The following is a 22,812-nucleotide window of genomic DNA, read 5'->3' as shown; positions in this document are numbered from 1 at the left end:
GTGCCATGGAGGAAGAGCACAGCTCTTCATCCCCGCACTCATGGGGGCACTGAGACCCCACAGGACCCGCTCACCTCCCCCACCCGTAGCATGCAGGGTGCTGCTCTCATCTCCAGAATGCCACAGGAGCCCAAGCAAGAGGGGCTGACCCACACGCGAGGAGTGGGGCTCAGCGAGGGGCAGCACCACGAAACCCAAAGGGTTGGTAAAACCTCGGGAACGGCAGTCCCATTCCACCCCCAATCTCACCCCACCCCCAGACACACGGCGTGGGGACACGTGCTTCTATCAAAAAGTAGACTTTATTGCCATTTCTACCTAAAAATGTACACCACCACGTCACGGCTCCAACCGTCCAACGTCTGCAGGGACGTCCCGTCGTTCTGGGGGGGGGGGGGAGAAGCACCACACCCACCGCTGCCATCCCCCATTTGGGGGCTGTTTTGGGGGGCCACTGGCCGCCCAGTTCCCCCAGTTTCAGCCTCGTGCTGTTCCAGTCTCCTCTCAAATCCCACACGGAAGGGCACAGCCTGCCCGCAGCATCCTGGGCACCTCATGGACACAGCTCACCTCAACGACTCAAACAAGGTTGGGTTGGGTTTGTTTTTTGGGTTTTGGGTTTTTTTTTTTGGTTCTCGTTGTCGTTCTCTCTTTCTCTCCTTGTAATCCCCACGCCGACGTGCGTGCAACCACGACAGCTGCTCAAGTCCAGGTTTGGGCTGCTCCCCCCCCACCCCCCCACCCTTAGGCTGGGGGCTCGGCGCGCTCCTTCCAGCCACGTCCCCACGGGGTCTCGGCGAGCTCTGCCCCACACAACGTGGGGAGGGCAGACGGGCAGGGGTCAGCCACCGGCATCTCCCAGAGGGACGAGCATCCTGGCACTGGGCTCCGGCAGTCCTCTGCGCCAAGGCGGAAAAACTTGGCTTCTTTTGGTATCGTTGCAGGAGATGAAGTAGAAAGAGTTCTGTGGCTCTGCCCACCCCGAGGACAGAGCCACCTTACACCGCAGAACCCCCCGAGTGCTGGGCTGGGGGAGCCACCGCGGGGCTCTGCTCCTGGGGGTGCAGCACCTCGGCTGGGAGCCGTGACTGGAACTTCTCCAGCTGCTCGGGGCTGGCCAGGGTTTTCAGGAGGCTGTTCTCACGCTCCAGCTGCGAGTTCTTCTCCACCAGTTCCTTGATCTGCTCCTTCAGCACCTCCACCTCCTCCCGCACCGCGTACATCAGGTGGTTCTTCACCAGGTCCTGGGGGGGGGGGGGGGGGAGGAAAAGGATGGGGAGACTGTCAGTGGGGTGCTCAGGGAATGTCCCCACAGGGCCGCCCCATCCCTCTCTGCACGCCCACGGCGCCCCATCCATCACCTCCTCTGATCCATCACCTCCCTGCTCAGGGTGTGCAGGCAGCCTGCCATTCCCTGTCACCTGCAGGGCCTCACTCAATCCCCGAGACCCCCGAAGGGTCCATTCCCCCCCCCACCCCCCCTTCATCTCCCCCTGTTTCCCTGCGCACTGCGGCGCAGCCGGAGCCAATGAGCACTGCCAGCTGCAGGCAGACAAAGGAGCCGCTCTGCCCAGCAACAGGCTGGGGAGCAGGGGGACCCCTAGGCTGGGCATGGACCCCCCCCGGGAGTGAGGACCCCTCCCTCCACAACACCCCTAAAAGCAACAAAAGGCTGCGGCTCACCATTGCCTGCTCGATCTTGTTGTCAATGGCCACCACGCTGGCTCCGGAGGCACTGGAATAAAGCAGAGAAGGTGCACGTTAGCAGCGAGCATCCGAGATCCGTGTCTCCCGACCCTCCCCTTCAATGGGGCGGCAACGCCGAGAGAGAAATCCCCCCCCATCCCCCCCCCGCGCGTGGGGGGTAACGCGTGGAGCTCATCTCTCAATGGCACGGAACACAGAGAGTGCCATCCCCACAGGGGGCAAGGCAGCGCTGCCCCATTTCGGAGGGGCAATAAATACTCCGCTCACCGGGAGGGGGTGGGGGGGGGGGGGTGGAATGAGGGGGGCAGGGGCTGCCCCTACCTGTTGTCCAGCTTCACGGAGACCACGTCCCCCCCGAGCAAGGAGGAGAAGAAGGAGATGGAGAAGTTGTGCAGCTGATAGACAGCCACCTCCATGGGGGAGTGGTACACGCCGGTGCTCATGGCTGCGGGGATCGAGGCGGATAGCGACGGGTCCTGAGCGCACTGCGGGGCCCGGCTCACCGCCCCGGCTTATATGGGCGGAGGGCGGGGACACGGGGGGGGGGGTTGGGGGGGTGGGGGGGCCGCCCCCAGCGCCGCAGCGCCGCTCCCGGTGATGCTGAGCGCTGCCCGTTAATTGCCCGCTAATTGCAAGGGGTCCCCTCTGCGCTCTGCTCCGCGATGTGCCCCCCCCCGCCCCGAATGTGGGGAGCTGGGGAGGGGGGGCCGAGTTCAGGGTGGCTGTGGGATGTGGGGGGGGGGGGGGTGTGGGGCGGGGAGAATGGCAGCGCGAGCGGTGGTGGGTGTGGGAAGGGTGTGCGGAGAGAAAGGGGCTTGCAAACCCGAGGGGGTGCAAAGGGAAAGGGGGCACGGATTGGGAAAGCGTGCAAAAGGGGACGCAGGAAACGGAACAAACAGAAAAGGGGTGCAAAAGTGAAAAGCGGGGGGGGGGGTGGGGGGGGGGGGGGAAGCAAAGCGAAACGGAGAGCGAAACAAAAAACCCCGGAGCTCAAAACAACGAATCCTCGGGCGGCGAACCGAGATCGGCTCGGAACAAAACAACGAGAGGAAAGGGGGGAAAAAAACCACAACAGAAACGGGAGCGAACAACAACCCCGAGAGCAAAACAACCCCGAGAGCAAAACAACCGCCGGCTGCCCCGCCCCCCCCGCTTTGCGTAACCCCGCGGTGCTGCTGGGGGGGGGGCAGCCCCCTCCCGTGGTCGGGCTCGGGGCTGCAGGGCTGCGGGACCCCCCCCCCCTCCTGCTCTGCGTGGAGTGCTGGGGGGCACAGGGGGTGCAAGCATGGAGCTGCAGAGTGTGTGTGCTGCATATAGGGCACCCTAAAGCCGGCGGTGGGGGGGATGTTGCCACCCTAAAGCTGTGGAGGTGGCATTGCTGCCCCACTCGCCCACCTCAGACTGGGCTGGCGTTGCCCCCCTGCCTTGCTCCCTGCCCCCACCCGCCGCTTATCGTTGCTCTCTGGACCCAGCGGGACTTTGCCCCGTCGCTGGGTGCTCTGTGGAACACCCCCCCCTCCCCAAAAAAAAAAGAAAAACAAAAACAACCCTCTGATATTCGGAGTGTGCTGTGGCCCTGAGCGAGGAGGGGCGCACCTGAAACCCTCGTGGGTCTTTCGGGGGGTAGGATGGGCGAGCCGACCGCCCACCCACCCGTGGAGGGGGCACACACGGGGGTCCCTTTGTCCCCGTGGGGAGGTGGCACGTCGCCCTGTGCCAACCCCATCCTGAGCCCCGTAGAGCCCCTGGACCCCCAGAGCCGCACTCACCAGTCCCTCCTCCTGAAGAGGCTCGGAGAGTACGGCGGGGGCGCGGCCATGCCCCTCTGTGTCCCCTCTGTGTCCCTTCTGCTCCCCGCAGCTCTCCAAGGGGACCGCCAGGGCACTGGCCGCATCCCGGGGCCGCAGGGAGGGGACGTGGGCACGGGGTAGGGACGCAGGGGGGGTGACCTCAGCCACGTTCAATTGTCCCTTTCAGAGCCCGGCGTGTCACCCGGGGCAGCGGGCGGGTGAAAGGCGCTCTGTGTGCGCAGGGTGACAGCCCCGAGATGCCACCAGGCGGGCAGGACGCGCTCGGTGGCACCGCGCCGGGGTCCCGGAGCGGCAGGATCCCCGTGGGAGCAGCGGGATCCCACGCAGCCCCGCGCCGTGGGAGCTGCGGCTCAGCACCTCGGCCCGGACGGGGGGAACTGGCGGCACCAAGGGACGCACACACGCGCTGCAACCCAAACCGCGGCGCAGTGGGAACCTCCGGGCAGTTCCACGCAAAGCCCCGCGCTCGCTCGTGGCATCGTGGGGTGCACGCACATGCTGGGGTGCAGCTTGCGACCCACGCACCCCCCTCGCACACCCCCGTGGCACGCACACGTGTGCGTTCCCACGCACCTTGGCACTTTGCATGCACGCACACGCCGGTGTGCGCACGCCCTGCGAGCACACGTGTGTGCCCACGGACGCATCCTGCTTGCACGTTGCGGGGTGAGTGCCACTCGTGGCAGCCCCACAGCCCTCTGGCCGCTCCGTGCCCCCTCGGGCCCTCCTGCTCCGTCCCACGGCCCCGTCCCAACGGGAGGAAGGCCCTACAGAGCCATGGGAAACGCTCTGTTGTGGCCTTGGGGAGGGGCGGTGCCGAGCACACCTCCAGCTCCAGGCACACAGCAACGCTTGCATGCACACAGAGGAACCCCCGGCCCCACACACCCAATGCCACACTGTGTCCCCCTCCCCAGGACTAGTGGGGGGCCTCACATACCCCTCCCCCCATCACACAGCGGGCACGCTCTGCTGGTGCCCCCCCCCCTCAGACCCCAAACCCCGGTGCCGGGCAGCAATGGGGCCACGGCGCTTTGCACCGGGGGGGAACCCCTACACCCTGGCACCACACCCAGGGGTACCCCCCCCTCCCTCTCCCCACGCCCTGGGGAGGCCGTGCTGGGTGCAGGGGGGGCTGGCAGGCTCCCCTGCTCCAGCTGTAGGGCGGCCTGCTTCCTCTGATAAAGAGACTTGGCCGTACTCCCAGTTCCCGGCTCGCTGGCGTGTGAGCGCGCAGCCCCGCTGAGAGCGGCGATTTTCCTCTTTCTCTCCAACTTTTTGTCACCGGGACCCCATCCCACGCCCCGCCCCACTGCGCCCTGCTCAGCGTCCCTTTGCGTTCGGGGATGCAGGGATGGAGAGCACGTGGATGGGAGGCGTGAGGGAGTGGCCGGCTCGCTAATTGGGTGGCAGCTCGTTAGGATAAGGAGAGCACACGGGCACCCTATGCCATGCCACCCCACATCCCAGGCCACCCAGCATCCCTCCCAGCCCAGGCTTGGCAGCCCTAATGGGACCCAAATGCGGACAGATGGATGCACAGCACTGGGGTCGGGGGCTGAGCCCCGAGGTCAGGCCGGGACGGGCGCTTTGGGGTCGGTTATTAATACCCCTCCTGGCCTTTGGGAAGCATGCCGGGCATTTGGAACGGGATGCAGCACTGCAGCCCTCCCCTGCTGATATTTCAGAACAATAACAACACCAAGGGCACGGGGCCGTGCAGCTGTCACCCTGCTGCCATGCCCCGTGGGTCCGGGCACCTCTGTGCCCCCGCGTGAGGATGGCCTCAGAGTACCCCCAAAGCCCCGTGCTATATTTCCATCCAAACCCTAAGACCTAACCCCAAGCCGACCCCAAAACTAACCCCAGTACCAACCCGTAACCTTAGCCCTAAACCCAGCCCTAATTGCAACCTTACAACCAGTCCCCAAACTAATCCTAACCCGAGCTCTAGTCCTAACCTTAACCCCAAACCTCATCCTAACTCCAGCCCCAACCTCAACCCCAACTCCAACCCTCATCCCGATCCCAGCCATAACTGTGAACCTAACTCCAATCCTCACCGTAAACCTAACCTTAACCCCAGCTCTCACCTGAACCCATTTCAAACCCCAAAGTCAAGCCCAGCCCCAGCCCTCTCCCTCTCCCTCACCCTGCCCCATAGGACTGAGTTTGGGCTATCCCATCAGTGCTGGGACTCGGTGACCTCTCCACCCCAAGCAGCTCCACGATTCCATGGGATCTCTTTTGGGATCCTACATTGCACCCCATACCCGGTGCTGGGGGGCCCCAGCTCGGGTCTAAATTTAACCACAGACGGAGGGTGACAAACTCCTGTCCCCACGCCAGCAGATAAATTTAGCACACCACTCATCGGCGGGGCACGGCCGTGGGGCAAGCACAGCCCTCCTGCCTCCCTGCCCCACAACCATTGGGGCGGGATTGTGACGCTCAGAGCTCAGTGACCCCTTTTACGGGGGGTTCCCACGCAGCTCGGCCCCGGCTCGCGGCCCCACGCCCACCCGCTGTCCCCTGCTCAAAGCCCCCTTGTCACTGCAGCCCACGCACCGCAGGAATGCACTCTGTGGGGCCGCCCCTCGGGGTTCTGCACGGGACGGACTGGGATGAGCAGTGCCGTGCCACAGATACCACCCCAGGGCCTTCCCGGGAGGGATTGGGGTTAGCACTGGGGTCGAGGTTAGGGTTAGGGGGAAGGTTAGGGTTAGTTTGGGGGCTGGCCTTCGGGTTGGGGTTAGGGCTGGGGTTGGTCGCAGGGTGGGGTTTAGTGCTAAGTTTAGAGGTTAGCATTATTAGCTTTGGGGTTGGGTTTAGGGTTAAGGATTTAGGGTTAAAGATTGGTCTTGCTATGGGCAAGAGCACGGAGCGTCCCTCCTGCATCCCAGCAGAGAGCATGCACCCCCAAACCAGGCTGGGGGGGTGCTGAGGGTGGACTCCCTGTGCCCCCCAAGGCGGGCCTGCTCCCGCTGCTCCCTCACCCACAGGACTCCATGGGGCCCTCGGCCACCGAGCAGGGTGCCGGCAGCGCCGTGTCCCCATGGGGCACTTCTTGGGGTGTTCCCCGGCACCGCAGCCCCCGCCCCACTCGCTATCTCCACCTGGCATGTTCCCCAGGAGGAGAAAGTTCAGCTTGGAGCAAAACAACGGCGGGTAGTGGTGTGGGTACGGCGTGGAGGGATACGGGGACACACTGGGGCAGTGCAGGCACCGACCCCAAAGCGGACACACCGTACCCACGGGCACTGCTCTGTGGGTGCACGGCTCCGGTCTCCGGCATGCACGGGGAGAGGGGGGGACGGGGACGCTGTCACCTCCCTCCCCCGTGTCCCCTCCTCCCTCCCTGCCCACATCACACCACGCACGCGGGGAACTCTCGGCGTCGCGCCCCCGTTTCCCCCCGCGGGGCGTGCAGTGGGTGCGCTGGCGGGCAGCCCGGCTCCTCCTCTCCCACCTGAGCGTCGGCCCCGCGTTATGCAAGGGCTGCGGGAGCCGTGGGGCGAGGTCACGCAGGTGCCACGTGCGGGGCCATGTGCCCCCACGCAGCGCTATTTTGGGGACGCTGACGGGAGCGCCCGATGGGGGCAGCGAGGGGGCTCCCCACGTCCCACCGACCCCCGAGGGGCTGCAGGCGGCACCGCCCCGAGTGACAGCCGTCCGAGTCCCTGTCCCCGTCCCTCCGGGCACGGCGGAGCACGGGGGGACGTGCGTGGGGTCCGGGGAGCGTGGCACGCAGCCCCCAGCAGCGGGCACCCACCTGTGGAAGAGCAGCAGGATGGAGAGCAGCGTCTGGTCGATGTTCCTGTTGCAGATGCCCTGGTTGAGGAGGTAGCAGGGGTCCCGCACGACGGGCTCCAGCGAGTCCTGGCGCATGATGGAGCTCAGCTTGGCCGCGTTCAGGTTCTCGCCCTCCAGCTGCTCCCGCAGCTGCCGGAAGCCGCTGGCGGTGGGGCTGCCCGGGTTGTTGTTCTCTCCCCCCCCGGCCCCCACCAGGTCCAGGCAGCAGTTGCAGCAGTCCAACCCCACGGGCGAGCGGCACTGCTCGCCGGGCGACGAGGACATCCCGGGGCCGAGCGCCTCGCGCAGCCGCCCGGCCCCGCTCCTCCCGGCCCCGCTCCTCCCGGCTCCGCTCCGGTTCCGCTCCCCGCTCCGGCGAACGGCGGCCCCGAGCGCCCGGCCCCGCTCCCCGCCCCGCACCGCCGCCCCACCCCGGGGAGCCCGCCCCGCCGGCACCCGCTGCGGGCAGCCCGGCACCGCCCCATGGCAGCGCCCGGAGCTGCGGAGCTCCCCCCGAGGGCACCGCTGCCCCCCCAGTGCCGCCCCCCGCCCCGATGGCACCGCGCCCGCTGTCCCCGTGGCGCCCGCCGCTGTGTCAGCCCCGGGGACGTCGGTTCCCCCCGCGCCGGGAGCCCACCCCCTTTCCTCCCCCCCCCACTGCCCGTCCCAGCCCTACGACACCGCCCCGCTGCCCCACTGCACCCCGTTCCCCACGAGAACACAATGCCCCACTGCGCACTTATCACCCTACTGGCACCCCCTGCCCCGCGGGCACCTTTGCTCCATTGGCACCCACTGCCCCACGGGGACCCCCACTCTGAGCCACCCGGGACGGCCATGACATCAACCCCATTGTGTATCCCATTGGCTCCCGGTGCCCCATAGGCACCCAAGGCTCCACTGGGACCCACAGTCACCCTCTGTGCCTCCTGGGGTGGCCGTGGCACCCGGTCCTGAGGCTCAGGGCAAAGCCACGGGGGGGTCTGTGAAAGTGGAGCCCCCAGGAGGGCAGAGCACACTCAGTGTGTGGGGCTGTGGGGTCGGAAAGTGATAACGGAGTGTGGTGGGAGCATCTCCCCGGGCTGTGGGGTGGCAGGGGACACCGGGGAATGTCCCGGCAGCGGTGCTGGTGGGACATGGGGAAAGGTCAACGTGGGATGGGAGAGGGCACGGGCAATGGGCAGGAGGGGAAGGCAGCGAGGGGCAGCCCCACACACAGGGGGCGGTGGAGGAGTGTGACGGGCAGAGGTGAGGGCAGATAACGTGGGTCAGAATCCGGCCGGCACCTGGCACCTGGAGGAGGTGACAAGAGGAGGAGGAGGTGCTGTGGGAGGATGAAGCACTCCCCACCCCACAAGGAGCCATGGCACCAGGGCTGCCACGGGCATCTGTCACACATAGCTCCTCTGTGGGGCCCTGCGCTGCCCCACGCGTGGCCGTGGGTCCCCGGGGGGGGGATTGGGGGGTGGGGGAGGGAGGCTGCTGCCATCCCGTGGGCACAGCGGGGTAGGACGCAGCCCTGGCACCCAGCAGACGCCATGTGCCACCTGTCCCCAAGGGTGCCAGCTGCTGTCCCCGTGTCCCTCTGCGGGGCTGCGATGTGGGGCTAAGAATACCCGGTGCTGTCACAGCTGTGACATTTCCCGGTGCCACCCCCTCGCCATCCCCGCTGGGCACAGTGCATCTGCTGCCCGATGTCACCGCAGGGAGGGGGGACGGTGGGCAGCGAGGCCGTGCGTGGCACGGGAGTGGCAGTCCCCTCTGCCATGTCCCGGTGGGATCGGTGTCCTCCTGCAGGACCCCGCAGTGCTGACCCCAAAAGATCTGGAGCCACCTCCCAGGTTATAAGGACAACACGTGGGGACGGGGCCGAGTGCGGGGCAGCGTGTGGGGCAGCTTGTCTTAACACCCTTCTCGTGAGACCCCTAGTTTCCCCCCCCCCGGTTTTTACTCCCCAAATCGCAGAGCGCTGACCCCCCCCGGCTGCCCCACGGCCGCTCCGTGCCAGCCCCACAGCTGCCACTTGCATAACGGTGAGTCACACCGCATGCTGCTCGTGCCTTCCGCGCCGTGCAACGCTCCGGCAAACAAATCCCTCTGAGTGCCCGGCAGAGCCCTGGAGCAGCTCTGGGATTGGGGGGGGAGGGGGGGGTGCACTCCTCGGGGTGTGCCATGGGCCGCTCGTGCAGCCCGTGGTTGCAATTACAAGCGTCGTGCTAATTGTTTCCCCCCCTCCCCCCCCCCCCCCCCCCCCGAGCAGGAGTGGAGGTGCTGTCTCTCCCTGCAGGGGTTGCTCCTGTCCCCGTGCTCAATGGGATTCAGGATGTTCGGCTCGCTTTCTTGCCGGCCTTCGTTCCCAACCTGCGATGTGTTCCCTCCCACCCACTGTGGGAATGTCCCCCCACGTCCCCCCACGGGTTGTGGGAACCCAACAGAGTGGGTGCACGGCGTGGTGGGGATGGGAGTGATGGATGGGGTGGTGGATGGGGCCGTGGGGAGGCATGGAGGAGTCACGGTGTGGCTGGGGTGATGGAGATGTGGGGTAGGTGCAGACGTGGCAGAGGCAGTGGGGTTGGGGAGGATGGAAGGGACGTGCAGGGGACGTGGTGGGTGGCAGAGGTCGGTGGCTCTGCCTTGTGGCAGGTGGGTTAGAACCGGATGATCCTTGGGGTCCCCCCCAACCCAAAACGTCCCGTGATTTCGTGACTCCATGGTGGGGATGGGGTGATGATGCGGGGGGTGTGACGGGGATGGGGAAGCTGGGAGGGACGCGGTGGGCACGGTCACACCGTGGGGCTGCACCTCCCGCACCCCCAGCCCAGCCCAGCACAGCCCAGCACGGCACTGCAGGCGGTGGGGACACGTGGTGGCATTTCCCCTCCTCATCCTCTCCGCTCCGCGGGGCTCCTCAGTGCCACACGCAGCTCCAGCAGCCGCAGCGGGGACCCGGAGCGGCACTGCGGTGACATTTAGGAGAACACCCGCGCTGCCAGCTGGAGATACGTCCCCCCAACCCCCCACGGGGGTCTGCAGGCTGCAGCTCCGTCCCCGGAAAGCCCCTGCGGTGGAGGCGGCTCCTTCCCACCCTCGCTAACCTATAGTGGGACATATAGAAAAGGCAGAAGGGCTCCGCCGTGGCGATCGCTCCTAATTCCGTCTCTAATTAACACCGGTGCTGCGCTGCCCGCTGCTAGCACCGACCCTCCCTTTCCCCTTCCCCCCCCCCCCCTCCTTTCAGTGACCGCAGAGATGAGATTAGGGTTTTATTAAGACGTACGAAGTCTCATTATGCTCAATGGAGCGCGGAAACTCGTTTAATTGGGCTGAACGCTCTCCCGGTCGGTGCCAAAACCAACGGGCACAGCATCGCTGACGGCTGCGCCGGGACAGCCGTGAGCGCGCACACCCCGCAAAGCAGCCCCGCCCTTGCTCCCGTGCACGCTCCCGTGCGCGCCCAGTGCACGCACGCACACGCGCGGATGCGGACACACCCACCCAGCTGCATGCACGCGCTCACACGCGCGCGCACGCTCGCACCTACGCGCGCGCACTCCCACACCTGTGCCCGCAGCAGCCGCTGGGTGGCAGCAAGTTCTCGGCGCTGGCACTGCGGGCACTCCGCTCTGAGAGGAGGGATGGAGCACGGGGGGGTTGGTGCCCACGGAGTGGGTTCGCGGGGGGCTCGGTGCGTGGAGAGGTGCTGGTGCCCGCCCCAAAGCCGAGGCAGGAGGGGGGGTGGGATGCCCCGGGATGGGAGGTGCTCGGGAGCAGTGCTGAGTCCACGCGGGGCTCTCCACGGGCACCCCCGTGTGCCACACGAGGACAGTGCAGAGTTGGGGACGCGGTGACAGCTCTCTGCGCACCAACCCCCTCCGGCTCGGCTCCAGCTCAGCTTTTAATTAAATCTCCATGAAACGCCCATTGGAGATGCTTAATTTCAAGGGAGAGCTAATTAATTTTATGGGCCTTGGCCGCGTCTGCGTTATTTCTGAACCGGTGCCCGGGATGGGGCAGTCGGATGGTGCTGATGCTCAGGAGCTGCAGGGTGCACGTGGCTGGGAACGCTGCACGTCACCGTGTGGGGCTCCCCCGGACCCCTCAGCACCACTCCCCACCTTGGGATGCTCACTTTGGGGCAGTGCAAGGCTGGGGTCCCGCCCTGGTTGCTCACGTCCCTATTCCTCAGGTGTCCCTATTCCTCGTTACCCCACAGTGGAGCAGAATGGGGACCGTGTCTTTGCTTTCCAGTGCTGGCACCCGCAGCTGGGGCAGCTTGGTGATGCCTTTGGGATTATGCAGCCCCTGTGTCTGCCATCCCGAGGACCCCATCGGGGGGGGAGGGGGCACTGCCTCGGCCGGAGCAGCCCCAGCTTCCCTCCCCAGAGCTCCTGCTGCACTGCTGCCCATAAAGGGCTCGGTATTAAACCCTGATTGAAAACGTGAATCACCTCTCTAATTAAACGGAGCAGCTCTGTGCCAGGAAATGTCTCCCTGTCAGGATATTTGTTTTCAAAGGGGAGTAAATCTCAGGCAAAGCCGAAGATTGGCTCCCGGACCCTTTATCGCAGAGCGGCGGTGATTAATCCTGAGCGCCCTGGCACCGGGGACGGAATAAAATTAATAATAAATATGTGTTTATAATCTGCAGGAAGGCTGGAAGTGCCCGAGCACCCCCAAGAGCAGCGTTATCGTGCTGTAACCGAGCTTGCTTTGGCTTGCACCCCACAGCCGTTGTAGGATCAGCCCTCTCTGGGTGTGCAGAGCCACTGGGGCACCCGCACCCTCTGCACCCCATAGCAGCTCCCGAGGCTCTGCTGGGGGGGTGCTGGGGGGGGAGAGGGGGGAGAAGGGATGCGAGGAGTACTGCAGCGTTCCGATTAATTGCAAGTGCGAGGGCTGCGTGCATGAATCTTTAATTAGCCACATCCCTCATGAATATGCACGGCATGCAAATGGCAGAGGGAAGGAGAAGAGAGAGGAGCGGGGGTGTGAAGGCAGAGCTGGAGCCCTCGGATGGGGGGGACCCTGTGGGTGGGGCTGAAGGAGCCCTTGGGCCACAGCTCGTCGCACCGATCCCAGCCTGTGGATCTGGCTGCCTTGCTTTGCCCTGCTCGTGTCCTCTGTGGACAGGAGGAGGTATTTGGTGCCTCGCTGCACAGCTGAGCTCCGTATCCCATTGCAGCTTGAGGCAGAGAGGGGCTGTGAGATGCTACCCTTGCTCCAGCACCTCCCAGAGCACAGCTTTCCTGCAGGACCTGAGCAAGCACGGCTTGCTGGGAGGAGGGCTCTGCTGGCCTGGAACCATCTGCAGAGCTTAGAGACAGCAAAGCACATGTGGAGCCCTCGTGTTCCCATTTAGCTGCTGCAGCTGGGGTCTGAGAGGTGGCCTTGTCTGTATGATCAGCAACGCCTGCCCAGGGCACCCAGGACAGCCCATTACAGAGCACAAGAGAGCAGTGTGAGATGGGAGTGACAGAGTGGGGTGGGCTGGGGCTGGGCTGGAGATCTGAGAGGTCTTTCCAGCTGGAATGACTCCATGGCTATTGGAGCTCGGTGCCATGGGACACGGAGTGGCGAAGCTGCAGGTCTCCCTCCTCCACCCAGTGATGTGCAAACACTCTGCAGTCCCAGCACATCTGCAGTGTGGATGAGAAATGAAAAGGGCACCCCTGGCCCCCAGCAGCACCGTGCCATCACACAAAGGTCTTCCAGACCTTTTGTTTGAAGGGGAATTGTGAGCACTGAGCTGTTTGCTGGGTGGAAGCATCCCGGGGGCATCTTTCAGCAAACACCCTGCAGCATCCCCACTGCCTCCTTACAGCAAGTCAGGGCTGTGCCTCAGGGGACCCTGCAAACGTGGGGCCGGGAGGGAAAGAAGGATTTGAATTGGGTGGGTGCCACACCCTACAGAGGGCCGAGAGGCGTCCAGGACCTTGGGGAAGTCTCCCTGTCCTTCGCGAGGCGGAATGCGGCCCTCGGCGGAGCTGCGCGAGAGCCGCACGCAGACACGGCTGTGTCGGGCTTTTGGTTTTTTATGCTCTTTTTTTCTCGGTGATGCTTTGAGTTCAGACTGCTCCAGCTCCAGGCCGAGCGATGCCGCGCACCGCGTGCACGGCGCAAAGCGGAGCTGCCGGGGAAGGATGGAGGGAGGGAGACGTGAGAGCCGAGGGACGATTTCCTACACGAGCTCTTCGCTTTCTTTTTGTCTTCAGCCTCCCCGAGGCTTTTCAGCTCACACATGCTCGTGCTCCGCTGGCGGCCGCGCTGACCGGAGCTGTCACATCGATGCTGAACGCCGCGCTGTGCCCCGCTGACAGCAGCCGCCCTTCTCCAGCCCAATTCGGGGACGTCTCCTACAGAACAGCACTGGGTGGGAACATCGGGGAGCGCCGGGAGCAGACGGGGTTTGTCCTCAGCTCTGGGCCAGGAATAGAGCTGCGGAGTGAAATGCTTTGGCAGAGCTCAGTGAGCAGCACGGGATGCGCTAAGCAGAGGTGGGAGCAGCAGGGAGCACCGCTCTGCCACCGCTCTGCCCTTCTCCCCACCTGGAGCTCCCAGGTCTTCCCACACTGCAGCTTGCCAGCCTGTGTGTGGGGCTGCTCCTGTCCGCCCCAGAAGCCCCGTGCCCCGAGCAGAGCCCTTCTGTGGGCACCCTTCCTCAAACAGAAGAGACTTCAAAGCGTTGCTCCTCTGTCCAAGGATGAAAGAGCCCCACTGCCTGTGCTCCCCCCAGCAATTAACTGCCGAACCCAGTCACGCTTTAGCGAGCTCTCCTCATTAAAAGAGCGCAGGGCTCAGCGCTGGGGGCTGATGGGCAACGAGAGCAGCCCAGTGCCACTCACAGCACTGGATGAAGGCTCTTGGAAGGGACTTGGCACCTCTGTCCTGCTCATCACTCCCTACAGGGACAGAGAGTGGAGCCGTGCCCAAGAGTATGGCATAGAAATCAGCCCGTGGAAGGAGAAAGGAGAAATCAGCAGCACTTCCTGCTGGCTGCAGAGCTTCCCATAAGGGTTTTCTCGCATGAAGGTGTCGCCAAGTGGGCAACGTGTGCAGCAGATGGTGGGAGCCCAGGGTCACAAGCTGTCGTGGCTTCCCGAAGTGGGAAAACAAATCTTTTTGCTTTTGCATGTAGTTTCACACCTCGTGAAGGGAATCAGCCATCGGGATGGGAGTGCGGGGCACGTCCACCTGGGAGCTGCTGGTTTTAATCCCAGCTCCAGCCAAGAAACACGCAGTGTGATTGTCACCCCCTCCCAACCTGATGTTGGTATCGAGAACCTCTGCACCCCTCCACTCAGGGAGGCTCAGGGGCATCTTTGCCCTGCGTGCCCTGCAGAGATTTCAGCCCTGAAGGTGCTGCAGCTGAAGGGACTCAGCAGAATCCCAGCAGCACCCGCAGCTCGTGGGCATCGATGGCAGCCACGAGCTGCCCGCACCGCCTGCCCCACACATCTCCCGATGGTCCCTTCTGAACGCTGACTGCTATTTATGGCTTCGTCACAGACACGAGAACATTTGGGCTCACTCCTCCATGCAAGCTGAACCCAAAGTTTTGTTTTAATCTCTCCGCGTAGAATGAATGCTGGCTCTATTTTTAGCTTCTCTGCTACGAGCGGCGAGAGGAGTGGCATGCTGATGAAGAGGGGCTGTGGCATGGCACTCCCAGTGTCTCTGTGCTCGGGGGGATGCAGCAGCAGGGCTGAGAGCTGCTGCTCTCCCCCTCACCACCACTCTCCAACCCAAAGCTGCCAAAGGGGCCGCGGAGGCACTGAGATCTCTTGGTTCCCAGCAATGGGGTCTTCTGGGGCAGAGGGAGCCCACCATGGCAGGATGTCAGTGGGTACATTTGGTTTGACTTTGGCTTTGGAATCATAGAATTGGAATTGTTAAGGTTGGATAAGACCTCTCAGATCATCGCATCCAACCCCAACCTGTCCCCACTGTGCCTGCCGACCGCGTCCCTCAGTGCCATGATGTGCTGGTGCTTTGACTTGGAGGGCTGAGCCCACGAATGAAATTCAGAATGGGAGAGTGAAGAGGAGCCCCGGGCTGGGAAGGGAGTGCTCCGTGCCACAGTGCTGGTAATTGTCCTGGAGGGAGATGAGGAGGCCTAGATGCAGGGAAGGGCAGCGTTCTTTGCTACAAGGGGAGGAATGAACCTGACCCAGGTACATGAAACATGGTCCTCAGCAAAGCACCGAGGCATGGGAGGGATTTTGCATTCATCAGAAACTCAGTTCACAAACACATGCACAAGGACACAGCAGCTTCAGCGCAACCAAACCCAGGTTGTGAAGCCACCAAAGCCACCTTCCCTGTTAATCCAGCTGCCACTTCCATCCAAGTCCCAGTGCAGTGGCTCCCAGTTGGGTGCCTCTTCTCCCCACTGCCATGGGGTTGTGCCATGCCACACCGCCAAGGTTGTGCTGAGTCCCACTGCCACCAGGAATGATGGCAACCTGGCACGCTGTGGGTTTCTCCCCAGCACTCTGCATTAGCTGAAGCCCAGACAAGTCTGCTGGGTACTTTCCCTGTGCCCCAGGGCTGGCAGCGTGGCCCCAGCAGCAGGGAGGTCTCTGATCCCCATGCCACGTGTAGGACATGCTGGGACAGAGCCCGTCTGGCAGCTCTGGGGCTGCAGGTTCCTGGGCACAGCCTCACATCCCCACCCTACAGTGGGAAACGAGGGCAGCCAGCAGCGAGCACGCAGGGAGCAAAACGTGAGCCAAGGAATATTGGGGAAGCCAGGCCAAGAGCAACGTGGGATGTGCGAGGAATTTGTGTTCCCACCCACAGCCCACGGCGTGTTGCAACAGGGCTGTCCTGGGTTTCCTCCCACGGCTGATCCCAGGGCAGTGGGGCTCCAGGGAGCTCTGTGTCCTATCCGAGGGGCAGAGGTCTGCCCAGCATTCTCCTGGAAGATCGACACCAGGAGGTGACAGCACCTTGCCTGGGGACAGGGGCAGGCTGAGGGCGTGCTCCCAAAGGATCATAAAATCACCCAATCATTGAGATTGGAAAGAGCACGAAGGTCATCGGGTCCTGCCGTCAACCCGCCCCACCATGCCCACAGTCACCAGCACCACCAGTAGCAAACTGGGTGAGCGACCTGAGAGATGGGACACGCGGTGGGATGGGTGTCTGCAAGCAGGGCAGGGCACGACATGGAAGAAATGAGCAGCCCCAAAGCTCGTGTGCCCTAGGGACCATCACCCAGGCATCCCTAAGGCGTTCCTCAACTTGACATAAAGATGCAGAGCCTCAGTGGGGCTCAGGAAGGAGTGTTCTGTGGGGTCCTACGTCCCTCAGGGCTGTGACAGTTGGAAACCATGGGGGTGGTTAACCTGGGGACTTTGGGGGGGGGCACGGCTTTGGCAAAGCCACGCAGAGGTGCAGCTGAGGTCCCGCTGAGCACACACGTGCCCACGCAGCCTGCCGAGCTCCCCGAGGGCACCGCCACCTTAATCCGGAGTGAAAAGGCCATGGCTGGTTGGGCTCGGTACACTCCGCTCCATTTTTCACTCTGTCCTCTCCTGACCCCCAACAGTGCTCCTCAAAAGGTTTTTCTCTCTCCCGGAGAGGGTTGAGAAGCCCCAGGAGATCCCCATCCCCCATTGCGCTGAAGAGCTCAACCTGAGCCACCTTCATCTGTCGGCCCAAAGATTTCTGCTTTCATTTGGAGCCCTTTAAAACTTCTCATCATTCCCCCCCCCCTTGATGCGTTGATGCCGACCTTTCCCTGCGGGCAGGTTTGGACTTTTCATAGAGGCACAAAAGAGAATTGCAGAACCCTCGGAGTCGGAAGGGATCTTTTCGTTTCGAACCTGCAAGTTTTCCAGGCAGAAGGAAACCCAAAAGACCCACAATGGGGAGGGCTGTGCAGAACAACCACGCAAGCTGCTCGTGTGGGAGCATCACCCATGTACCCCCAAACTGAGACCCAGTGAGAACCATCCCCAGCCCAAGGAATACAGGTACGTCCTGAGGATGGCTTTGCTCCCACGGAGACTGCAGAATTCCTCACCAACCTCTGCAGGATCTGAGCTGGGGATGCAGCAGCCCCGAGCGAGGGGGCTGTAGGACAGCCAGGCTGCAACCAGAAGGCTTCCCTCCCCGGTGGGAAGGGATTTCTGGGGCCTCTGTGTCGGAAAGGGAAATTAGTGAGTGAATCAATTAGCGCTCACAGGCGGTCGCTAATAGGCGGCACGCTCACGGTGCCCTCTGGCTGACCAGCTTGAGGTCGGTGCTGGGCACTGGGCAGTGTGTTTGAGAGCTGGAAGGGTGAAGCACAACCTCGTGGTTGCTAAATGGGGGCAGTGCCAAGCAGGTGCTGGCAGCTGGAGGCACGCAGCGTGCGTGTCCACGGTGGACCGGGGTGGGATGCGCCTGAACGCAGCAGTCCGGATGCAGAGCAGAGAGCAAGATGCTCCAGCACTGCAAAGCGTGAGCAGATGAGTGCTCCCCTGCTCTGAGGAGGCACCCATTGGAAATGGAGTTTGCAGGGAGTGCTCCAGCAGGCGCCGGCACGCCGGGTGCCAGCCCCACTGCAGCGCCAGGAGCCCACGGGCCGCGCTAATTGGCATGGAAAGCGCTGCTGATTGCTAATGGCTCCGGCTCGGATTTCACCCTCGAGGAGCCCAAAGAGTTTTCTGGGTGGGGTGTTGGAGTGCTGTTGGTGTTGGCCTCGTTTTGCTCTCTTTTAAGTTGGGAGTGAAGTTCCCATAGACGGCGGTGGGGACGGAGCTGGCGGGCTGAGCTGCTCTGGGTGCACACGGAGGTGTGTGGGGCTTGGGTTCCTGTGGGGGATGCAGGAGGGGCTGGCAGTGCAGCACACAGCCAGGAGCAGCACTGTGGGGAAGGATGCCCCACCTCCAGATATTGCTATGCATGGGGAGTTACCACGAGCTCTCAGCATTGCTTCTTCCTCACTGGATCCTTCCTCCCGCAGCTGCCCTTGCAGCACCGACCTCTGTTCCCACAGGCATTGGGTTCCTCGGGGTGCTCCACCACCTCCTTTCATGATACTGAGGATTTTGGTGCCTCGGGTTGTTAAAGCTCCTCATCGGGCACTGTTGGGAGCCAGAAGAAGCAGACTGATGTGGTCCTGCTCAGCTTCCAGGCGGTGAAACTCCCGTGGGCTGCGGGTGAGGCCGGTTTCTGGGCCTGGGATGGGCTGGGGCACTGCCGAGCTTACCCCACACCGCGCCGTCCAGCCCCATGGCAGCTCCCCCTAAGTGCTTTCGTTGGGGTTCATGGGATGCCTGCCTCGCCCACCAGGTGCAGGGAGTGAAGATAAGGCTTCAAACCAGCTTTGATGCCACGGATATAGGGTGTGAAAGGCCTGCAAGCACAACACCAGCCTGATGGGTGACCACAGAGGCAGCGCTGCCCGCCCCAACGTGAGGAGGGGCCCCCAAAAACCCCTGTATGCATCGCCCCACGTGGGCTGGGCTCTCTGCCTCCACCACTGCCAGCAGCAGTGCCACCAGCAGGTGACCTTATGGGGTCACAAATGCCACCACGCTCCTGGGAGCGCTGGGCAGGGGTGGGGAGGGCCACGTTCTGGCCCTGTGGGTGTGCCACCCCCTCCATTTAGACCCAGTTGTCCCGGTGTTTGGTGGAGAGCTGCAGCTGTGCTATGCGGACAGTGGCACCCAGACATCCTGGGGTCACAGTGGGGTTGCAGAGAGAGCCGTTCCTCCCACAGAACATGGAGCAAACCCCCAGGAAGACACGTGTTAAAATCCTAATTGCCATCACGGTATCCCTGCGCTCCTCTGACCCACTCAGCCCCACATGATCCACACAGCAAGTGGGCTGCATCACAAGTAATTACAGCCCGGTGCTAATAAGCGAGTGAGGAACCCGTAATTATCCACAGAAGTTATTTGATGATGATGATAATAATTATTATTATTTAATTTAGAAGAAGGAAGAAAAAGAAGGAGAAAGAAAGGAAGAAACACCCCAAACCTATGGGACCTCTGCGGGTCTCACTGCAGTGATGCAGGGAGAGATGGGGTTGGCCCCCAGCAGTGGGGCAGGACTGAGCACAGCCCAGGGTGTGGGGGATGTGGGGTGGGCACAGGTGCCCACTCTGAGCCCCACTGCAGCCCTTCCCAGTGCTGGGATCCTGCAGGACAGCAGCATGCCCCTCTGTTAATTGCTGGAAGAGTTAATCAGCCTTGTAATGAGCAGTATGTGCTCTGTGTTGGAGAGGGATGGGAGGAGGGAGGAAGGAAGAGAGGAAGGGTGAAGGATGGAGGGCAGGAAGGAAAGAAAAGGATCAGTTTTTTGAGGTCTGTAGGTGATGAGGGAAAAGGGCAGGTCTTCAGCATGCTGGGGGTGATGCTGCTGGTTTCATTCTAAGTCAGACTCGGGTCCTGCTGAATGCACGTGTGATTTGTTCAGTTGCTAAGAGCTGGGTGTGCTTCACCTGCTGGTACCTGAGGTTGAAACCAGTGGGAGATGGGAGCCAATGCAAAAGGGCTGTTCCGAGTGAGCTGGGAAGTGTGGGAACGTTTCTGTAGGGTCAGGGTAGGTCTTGTAGGGCTGCTGCAAGCTAGTTTCTCTTTTGCAAGGCACAGAGGTCGCCCTGCAGCATCCTGAAGGGCAGCATGGTGCACTGCAGGAGCCCAGGGCGTGCAATGGGAGTGTGGCTGCAATGGGAAGGCCCTTGGTGGTATTGTTTCCCCCTCACCCTCACTGGGCAACCCTCTACCAAATGTAGCACTGCTTGCAGCTCCCTCAGTGGGGCTGTAGCATTAGGGTCCCAGCTGCTGCGGGCTCTGAAAGTGCTGCTGAAGGTGCTGCCGGTGAGCTCGGAAACGCACAGCTGAGCCACCGAAGAGGTGTTGGGCAATGGGTGCTGAGCCAGCAGAGCCGGTTCCGGGCCTTGCTCCGCGGCATGGGAAATCGGGATCAGGCTGTGAAATTCCAGAGCTCAACATGAGGTGGTGCAAAGCATCCACTTCCCATCCCGGAGCCGCGCTCCCGAGCAGCAGCAGAGGAGAGAGCGAAAGCCAATGGGTGAGGGAGGTGCTGGGGAGACCTGGAAAACACGAAACCATCAAAACGCAAACAGAAAAAGGCGATGGTATCCGTCCAGAGGGATCCATCTGTCCCTGCGCGTCTCCAGGGCTGTGTTGGAAGAGGAAATCAGACGTTAAAAGGATCGCTTTTGTGATTTTTCCACCGTAAGAACAGATGTCAGAGGGTGAGTGGTGCTTTAGAGCTGTGTCACTCACTCCCTGGGCTCCCCAGGCGTGCGCTGTGACCAAAGCATCTTTGTCCCATTGGTGGGATGTGGGATGCACACTGGGATCTCCCCGTCCCAGCAACGCACCGGGTGTGAAAACCAAAGGATCCGCCCCGACCCAAATGGACCGACGTGGGAAGGGTGCTCCAAAACAGCCAGACCGGGGCAGCCGGAGCTGATCTCCTCACTCCTAAGGAACGTGACTCTCCCTGCGGCGATGCTGACACGGAGCTGCCCTGCTTGCTCGACGCAGTGTCACTGTGCCTGCCGTCCTGGGGTCACCTCTGCCACCCGCAGCTCTGCGCAGGGCCCGGGCTGGGCAGCGTTCCCATAGGAAACCGTGTTGGGGCGGGGGGGGGGGGCTGCGGTGGGGCCGCCTGTTTTCTGCATGGATGCACGCAATAAGGGCTGGTGTGGCTCTGCCGCAGCCGGGAAAGCCATCCTCAGTGAGCGGTGTTGGGTGGGGGGTGAGGATGGGGCGTGCGGTCGCTCTGCTGCTGTGAACCAACCCCCCCCTCGTTTCCCAGCCCTACAGGGGCGATAGAGGCCGGCCTCACCTGGAGCGGGCGGGGCGGGGCGGGGCGGGGGGGGGGGGGGGGGGGGGGCGGGCAGCAGCTCGGTCCCGCCTCTCCCCCCCCATCCCCCCCCCGCCCCGCAGCTCCGCCGCCGCCCGCCCGCGCCGCCGCCGTCTCCCCCGCACCTCCGCCGCCTCCAAGATGCCCGGGCAGCGGCGGGGAGGCTGCCGCAGCCCGCTGGTAAGGGGGGGGGGGGGAACGAGATCGCGTGGGGGGAGGAAGCACTGCGGGGTTGGGGGGGGAGGCGTGCAGCCCCGCCCTGGCATTTTTAGGGGATCCTGTAGGGTTTCTGGGGCTCCGCCATCCGGTTATAGGGCGGGCGGCTCCGTGCTTCCGTGCCGGCCCTTTTCCTCCGGAACCGTCCCGCTGCCTTTTTTCCTTTTTATTTTTATTTTTTTGGTGTGTGTTGGGGGGGGGGGGGGGGGGGCTGCCGGCTTTTCCTCCGGTTCGGCCGTGAGATCCGCGTTCCCGCTGTCCCCCCCTCCCCCCCCCCCAACCCCAACCCCAAGCCGCTGAAGTTGAAATAGAAATGCGGACGGCGAGAGGGGCTCTCCCGGCTCCAGAAACGCCGCGGAGAGCGGAGAAACGCGCACCGGGCACCGCGGGCGATGCGCTGAGCTCCGTACCGCGCTGCCGGACCCCAAGGGCAGCCCCGACTTCTACCAAACGCGCCCCATCACCGCACGGAGGCCGAGCCCCCCCCTTCCCATCCTTTCCCCCACCCCCCCCGACCCGGAGGGTCCCGCAGCGCTGCGGGGTTTGTGCGGGGCGGGCGATGCGGGAGGAGCTGCGGGGCGGCTGCAGGTGCTCGGTGCTGCGATCCGGGCTCGGGATTGTCCCCTATTCACCTTAATACACGCTCCTCGCTCGGCTGCAAAATGCTGGGGTGGGGGGGGGGGTGTGTGGGGGGGGGATGTTTCTGCCGGCCCGAAAGGATTTGCGTTCCTCGAGGCCGCCCATGGGAAGTACGCAGCGATGAGGAGGAGGAGGAAGGCTGAAGGCAGCTGGTTTGGCCGGGGCAGGTGCTGGTGTGGCTCCGGAGCCCCGAGCGTGCTGCTCCGGATCCGTGCGGCGGCAGGCGGCATGGGATCGGCCCCGGAGCGCGTGAGATGGGTCGGGGACTTTGTGTCGGTTTCTTATCGGGGTCAGCTCTCTTTCTGGGGTTGGGGGGTTCCCAGGCACGCCGTGGGGTTCTGTGCAGCAGAGAGGTGGTCGGAAGTGCACGGTTTGGGGGGGTTTCTTTTTTTTGAGCCTCTTGGGTCAGCACCCGACCCCGGAGCTATGTCACACCTCGGGGTGACAGCTGTGCTGTGTCACTAGAGATGCCACAACCCCAAACCAGCGCTTTGCTGCGTGCCAGGCTCTTGCCGAATTTCTTCCTCCCCCACCCTGCTTTTGCCCAAGAAGAAGGCACAGCACGGAGGCAACGAGGGCCTCCCTGGCACCTCAGCCCATGCAGTGCCCTCGTCCCCCTGGGAAGGGGGGGCCCTCCATCCCACACCACCTTCCTGCTTCCCACTGCTCGCGGACCTCGTGCTGACTCTGGGTGTGCTGGGACACGGCTGTGGGGTTTGGGGCTGCGGGGAGGAGGGGGGGTCCTGGCAGCCCCACTGGGCTCCGGCAGTTCCCCTCCCACACTGCTGCGGGGTGGGGGTGGGGGGTAGAA

At 63.5% G+C, this 22,812-nt stretch overlaps 2 protein-coding genes across 4 annotated transcripts in view; one reads left to right on the top strand and one right to left on the bottom strand.

The window, feature by feature from the left end:
- Positions 1 to 283: 283 nt before the first annotated feature.
- Positions 284 to 7,665, bottom strand: TSC22D3 (TSC22 domain family member 3). 2 transcript variants are annotated; one of them, XM_065729265.1, is made up of 3 exons: positions 7,291 to 7,665; positions 1,684 to 1,735; positions 284 to 1,244 (listed from the first exon to the last, which is right to left on the bottom strand). In XM_065729265.1, exons 1-3 carry the CDS (start codon positions 7,593 to 7,595, stop codon positions 999 to 1,001), a joined length of 603 nt encoding a protein of 200 aa, XP_065585337.1. In that variant the 5' UTR covers positions 7,596 to 7,665; the 3' UTR covers positions 284 to 998. The 2 variants fall into 2 exon arrangements, with proteins under 2 accessions (XP_065585337.1, XP_065585338.1); XM_065729266.1 differs by lacking the exon at positions 7,291 to 7,665 and adding an exon at positions 2,029 to 2,206.
- Positions 7,666 to 21,241: 13,576 nt separating this feature from the next.
- MID2 (midline 2) overlaps positions 21,242 to 22,812 on the top strand; it is a 50,072-nt gene continuing 48,501 nt past the window's right edge. Inside the window, exon 1 of one of the 2 annotated variants that reach the window (XM_065729241.1) lies at positions 21,242 to 21,326. The gene's annotated coding sequence lies outside the window, so the exon portion shown is untranslated. Of the gene's footprint in view, positions 21,327 to 22,115; positions 22,260 to 22,812 lie in introns of those variants that run through there. The other variant, XM_065729242.1, reaches the window with a different exon arrangement.

This window comes from Cyrtonyx montezumae, unplaced genomic scaffold (assembly GCF_038088225.1).
Source record: "Cyrtonyx montezumae isolate F1298 unplaced genomic scaffold, pur_monq_1.0 scaffold_11, whole genome shotgun sequence".
Taxonomy (NCBI): Eukaryota; Metazoa; Chordata; class Aves; order Galliformes; family Odontophoridae; genus Cyrtonyx; species Cyrtonyx montezumae.
Note: the sequence above shows the minus strand (reverse complement) of the source record. Positions and strands in the feature narration are given on the sequence as shown.

Bases quoted from the DNA above. Each gene is read 5' to 3' on its own strand.
- TSC22D3 (XM_065729265.1), bottom strand. From the start codon at position 7,595: ATGTCCTCGTCGCCCGGCGAGCAGTGCCGCTCGCCCGTGGGGTTGGAC. The intron at 1,736-7,290 runs GTGGGTGCCCGC...GCTTTATTCCAG, and splicing joins ATCCTGCTGCTCTTCCACAG to TGCCTCCGGAGCCAGCGTGG. The intron at 1,245-1,683 runs GTGAGCCGCAGC...CCCCCCCCCCAG, and splicing joins ACAAGATCGAGCAGGCAATG to GACCTGGTGAAGAACCACCT.